Source organism: Suricata suricatta, chromosome 14 (genome assembly GCF_006229205.1).
Source record: "Suricata suricatta isolate VVHF042 chromosome 14, meerkat_22Aug2017_6uvM2_HiC, whole genome shotgun sequence".
NCBI lineage: Eukaryota > Metazoa > Chordata > Mammalia > Carnivora > Herpestidae > Suricata > Suricata suricatta.
In genome coordinates, this window is record NC_043713.1 from 70,641,408 (window position 1) to 70,647,418 (window position 6,011).

The 6,011-nt window shown below is 44.4% G+C and overlaps 1 protein-coding gene across 1 annotated transcript; it reads left to right on the forward strand.

Moving 5' to 3' along the window:
• Positions 1-2,733: 2,733 nt before the first annotated feature.
• LOC115277480 (developmental pluripotency-associated protein 4-like) lies at positions 2,734-5,748 on the forward strand. The gene is given in 3 exon segments (XM_029921610.1): positions 2,734-2,787; positions 5,052-5,398; positions 5,400-5,748. Coding segments are annotated over 3 exon segments (750 nt in total).
• The last annotated feature ends 263 nt before the right edge of the window (positions 5,749-6,011 follow it).

Below are 6,011 nucleotides of genomic sequence, written 5' to 3' on the forward strand. Positions count from 1 at the left end.
CCTAGTTCATGATGAGTCTTTCCTCCTGGAACCTGGAATTTGACCCCATACCCCAAGGTTTTTTTGGTCCAAGACTCCTCTCTGGTTTCCTGTGTAACCCTTGGCTTCCAGATCTCAGCACCTTATATCTTCATCTGTGGTAGGACAGGTGGAGAAAGGATAGAAGCCTCTGAAATAGGAACACTGACCCCAACAGACTGCTGACTGCTAAAGGTTTATCTTTGAAGGGCTTCTGGGTGGCTCAGTCAGTTAAGCATCTAACGTCCATTCAGGTCATGATCTCCTGGTTCATGGGTTCCAGCTCCACATCAGGCTCTGTGCTAACAGCTAAGAGCTTGGAGCCTGCTTCAGATTCTGAGTCTCTTGCTCTCCCTGGCCTCCTCCAATTGTGTGCTCTCTCTCTCTCTCTCTCTCTCTCTCTCTCTCTCTCTCTCTCTCTCTCTCCTCTCTTGCATCCTCTCTCCCTCTTTCTCTCAAAAATAAACATAAATAAATAAATAAATAAATAAATTGTTTATCTTTGAATCTCTTCAACAGCGTAATCCCCCAGAAAGTTTCTATTTCATCCAAGACTCCATTTTTTCCCAGATCCTTTGGAAGGAAGAATATGTAGAAAAATTATTAACTCAAACACAAATACCTGGCTGCCATTTCAACACACATGCTCTGCCTCTATCCCAAAGCAATGGGTTTCTCACCCAGTGCTATATACTCAACTCTGTGAAAGAAAAGAGTGGGGAACCCATCCTTTGACTAACATCCTTTTTCACTATGTTAGTAGTGTTTGAAAACAGATACAGAGGCCAGTGAGGGAAATACAGTATACTCAACTCTCTGAAACAAACCTGCAGAGAACATCACTCAGTCACCATTTTGTTTCACTAAGTTAGTAAAATTTGGAAACATGTGAATGGAAATATAAGGTAAGTGGTATGTACCCAGCTCTGTGAAAGAACACTGTGGGGAGCCCATCATTCAAGGAACATCTTCTTTCCCTATGTTAGTAGTGTAAGAAGACAGAGACAGAGACCAATGTGGGAAGTGCAATATACTCAACTCTGTGAAACAACACTGTGCGGAAGGCATTATTCAGTGACCATCTTGTTTCACAAGTTACTACTGTTTGAAAACAAATGAATGGAAGTATAAGGTATTATATACTCAACTCATGACAGAACACTGGGGGCAACCCATCATTCACCTAACATCTTGTTTCACTATGTTAGGAGTGTTTGAAAACAGATGCAGAGACCAATGAGGAAAGTGCAGAAAACTCAACTCTATAAAACAACACTGTGTGGAATGCCTCATTCAGTTACCATCTTGTTTCACTAAGTTAGTAATGTTTGAAAACACATGCATGGAAGTATAAGTTAAGTGTTATATACTCGTCTCAGTGAAAGAACACTGTGGGGAACGCATCATTCAACTAAAATCCTGTTCCACCGTGTTAGTAGTGTGTGAAAACGAAGTGGAAACAAAAGAGGGAAGTGAAATATCCTCAACTCTGTGAGAGAACCCTGCAGAATGCATCATTCAGTTAGCATCTCTTTCACTAGGCTAGTGATATTTGAAAACACATGCATGGAAGTATAAGGACAGTGTTATATACTCAACTCTGTGAAAGAACATTGTGGGGAACCCATCATTCAACTAACATCTTGTGTCAATATGTTAGTAATGTTTGAAAACAGATATAGAGACCAAAGAGGGAAGAGCACTATACTCAACTCTATGAAACAACACTGTGTGGAAACCATCATTCAACTAACATATTGCTTCTCTAAATTAGTAGAGCTTGAAAACAGTTGTGGAGGAGGGAGGAGCCAAGATGGCAGAGAGGAAGGGAGCTCTATAAACTTTGTCCGCCCTATCTATCAAACTGAGAAAGACATTACTCTCACCTGCAGGAGTGGAAGGAGAAAATGCAGACTCCAGAGAGAAGACAACCTCGAAGATGCCTGAGTGAGTGAGTGCAAACTGGGGAGATTGGAAAACGGGCCAGCCCAAGAAGGCAGGGGAGGTGGGAGCCCCAGCCCAACACCAGGGAAAGTGGACGGAGACCCTGAGAGAGAAAGGGAAGAGAAAGAGACACTGAACATGCTCATAGTACTGTCTCCAGAGAAGAGATAAAGAATGTTTAACCCCACACGGAGAGAAAAATTCTCACTCCACATATAACTGCTGGGCAGCCCTAATCCCAAACCCAGCTGGCACAGGGGAAAAAACAGTTTCCAGCTCTGCGCCAACCCTGGGACGTGCACTTCGACCTTGGCTGCAGGAGCAGGAGCACACACACCTCATTTCCACAGCGCATCTCACCTCTAGCATTGGCCGCACGAATCCAGAATCCCAAGTGCCAGCAGGGAAAAAATAGCCCCCACCCCGATGCGATCCAGGCAGGAAGTTGGTGGTGGCAGAGCAAGGGTGCATGCTTCGTCTGGGGCTGTGGGAGCGTGCACTTCATTTCCAGCAATGCCTGTACCTCACGCAGCAGCAGCGCGAATCCAGATGGAGCCAAAAGAAACTGCTCCCTCCCCCTATGCAATCACGATCCCAGCTGGGGCCTAGGAGTTGGCGGCAGCGTCTGTGGGGGCACGCACTTCGCCTCCTGCAGCATACCTTGCCTACAGCAGCGGCAGCACAAATCCCTGCCAGCACCAAGAGAAACTGCTCCTACCCCTACACAATCCCCGCTGGGGGCTGGGAGTTGGCGCTAGCATCTGTGGGGACATGCGCTGTGCCTTTGGCAGTGGCAGCACAAATCCCTGCCAGCGCCAAGAGAAAGTGCTCCCTCCAATTATGAGATCCTGACTAAGAAGCCAGCCACCAAAGCAAGTACATCTCATCTGTGGCAGTATAAGTGCATGGACTAGGATTTTGAAATGAGGCGGGCCTGGAAAATACAGCTTGGCTCAGCTGTGGCACAAGGAGATCAGACTCATGAGAGTGCCCTGCATCACTTAGTTCCAGCAGAGCTTGGGGCACTGCCATTCATCCTCTGCAACCACCAAGGCTGGGCCTCCAAGAGCAGCCCCCAAAACCTACTACACCAAACCATGCCTATCCACGAGGGAGAGCTGCTGCTTTTTTTTTTTTTTACTTATTTTTTATTATTATTACATTTCTTATTTAAAATTTTTAAAATATTTTTATTCCTTATTTTCCTTTTTCCTTTCTCCCTCTTTTTTCCCCCTTCCTCTTACCATCCAGATATATTCTCCCTTATCTCATCCTTATCTCTCTTCTCGACTGGTTATACACTTTTAGACTGTCCATTGTCATTTGTTGTCTCTGCCCCCCCTTAATTTTTTTCTTCACTTCTTTTCTTCTCTTTCCTCTCCCTTTTCTTTTCTTCCTTTCCCCCTTTTAATTTCTTCATTTGTTTGATTTCTCTGTGCATTTGCATGCTTCTGTTCCCTCTGTGTTTGTCTGTCTGTTTTCCTTCTTAGGGCTACCACAAGAAACAAGCCAAAGTGCACATGATGGTGAGTCCCAAATATCACTGTGTAGGGAAATAAAATAATCAAAGGCACAACAAGAGAAACTGAGAGTCACCATTAAAAGAATATTTCCTGAAATGACAGGCCCTGGACAGTCAATAAGCCTCCTTTAACAGAGCAATACTAACAGGGGTACAGTGCACAATGAGCTTTTTAAAACTGACAAGAGACAGAAAACTAGCCAAAATGACAAAACAAAGGAACTCTCTCCCCTGAAGAATCTCCAGAAAGAAGTTACAGCCATAGAACTACTCAAAACAGATCTAAACAACATACATGAACAAGAATTTTGAAAACTTGTCATAAAATTAATCGCTGGGATTGAAAAAAAATCATAGAAACAACTGAGACAATGACTAGGGACTTTGAAAATAAGTGTAACTAGTTTTAAAAGGCTATAAATGATGGGAATAATAAAATGGAGGTGGCCACCTCAATGATTGAAGAGGCAGAGAGAATAGGTGAATTAGAAGACATAGTTGTAGCAAAAGAGGAAGCTGAAAAAAGAGAGAGAAATTGACCCGGGAACAGTAAAGGAGAATTCGAGACCTGAGTGATACAATCAAATGGAACAACATCCGTATCATAAGAATTCCTGAAGAGGAAGACAGAGAGAAAGGTCCTGAAGGAATACTAGACCAAATTATAACTGAGAATTTCCCAAATCTGGGAAAAGAAGTAGACATTGAGATTCAAGAGGCACAAAGAACCCCCTTAAGACGTAATTTGAATTGAACTTTGGCATGACATATCATAGTGTAGCTGGCAAAAGATAAAGATAAAGAGAGAATTCTGAAAGCAGCTAGGGATGACAGGGCCCTAACATACAAAGGGAAACCTATCAGAGTGGTTACAGACCTAACTAATGAAACTTGGCAGGCCAGGAAGGAATGGCAGGAATTCTTCAATGTGATGAACAGAAAAAAACATGCAGCCAAGAATCCTTTATCCAGTAAGCCTGTCATTCAAAATAGAAGGAGAGATAAAGGTGTTCCCAAATAAACAAAAATTGAAAGAATTCATGACACCAAACCAACCCTACAAGAAATCCTAAGAGGGACCCTATGAGGGAAATGTTGCAAAACATACAAGGTGCCAGAGACACCACTATAAACATGAATTCCACGGAGAACACAATGACTCTAAACCCACATTTTTCAATAATAACACTGAATGTAAGTGGACTGAATGCTCCAACCAAATGACACAGGGTGGATTAAAAAAAATGTCTACAAAAGACTCATTTTCAACCTGAAGATACCTTCAGGTTGAAAGTAAAGGGATGGGTGAGGATTTATTTTTGTCAACCTTGACTTCTCTTTGGATATGGAGAAAGCAAAAGGCAAAAAGAACTCCACAAAGAAGTCAGGGGAAGACCATTTGGCTTGCAAATCCCAACCTGTACCAGGAGAAGCCACAGAGAAACAGCAAGCTTCTGGTGAACCAAAGTTACAAAAGCCCCCAGAGAATGGGACCAAACGAAAAAGATCTATGAAAGAAGACAAAGAAAAGACTGCACAAGACAAAGGAAGAGTAAGAATTTGAAAGAAAGTCCCTATTCCTCCATTACCTTCCACACTGCCACCAGCCAACCTGCTTCACAGAGACGTCCTGTGGGCCTGGTGCCAACAACTACAGCTGAGCACCAAAGGCCAGAAATTAGATGCATACAAGCGGCTGTGTGAATTTGCTTACCCTAATCAAACGAAGAGCATTCCCCTCACTGCAAAGGAGGCCAAGATTCTCTCACCATCACAAAAAAGATCAAGGATGGAAACAGGGGAAATGTCTCTGGAAAATTCCATGAGAAAGATCTCTTCTCATGGAACCCATCCTCCTGAGATGGCTGCTTCCTCTGAGGGTGGGGTGCAGGCCCCTGTAGGGTCTGATGCTCTCGGAGGGAGTTGAAACTGTGGTTGTGACAACTTCAGCCCCAGAGGCTGTGTTTGCCTCCTGGTCCAAAATTGCAGCCAGGGCTGGGAAGATGGAGACGGTGGAATCGCCACAGGACTCCTATGGGGTCCGGTGGTGCGTGGTCCATGGGAGAAGCTTGCCTGCAGACCCCGGGGGCTGGGTTCGCCTGCAGTTCCATGCAGGGCAAGCCTGGGTACCTGAGAAACGGGGGAGAGTGTGTGCCCTCTTCCTACTACCTGCCTGCAATTTTCCACCCCCACACCTAGAGGACAACATGCTGTGCCCCAAATGTGTACGGAGGAATAAGGTGTTAATGAAAAGCCTCCAATGAGATAAGAACACCAGAAAAAGGGGTGCGACTGTGAGTATAATTGATGGTAGAAAGGGAACTACCATCAACTTGGTGGTCCCACTGACAGCCAATCTGGAAGCCACTCGATGTGCCATACTTCCTACTGACAGGACCCACAGCCTGGTGGGTCGCAGACATTACCTTCAGACCCCAAACATGGTCTGCTTTCCCTTTGGTTTAAAATACTTAACAGTTTGAAGTCAAGAGACTGAGAAGGTTAGCAGCCTCTAGAGGAGTCAGAG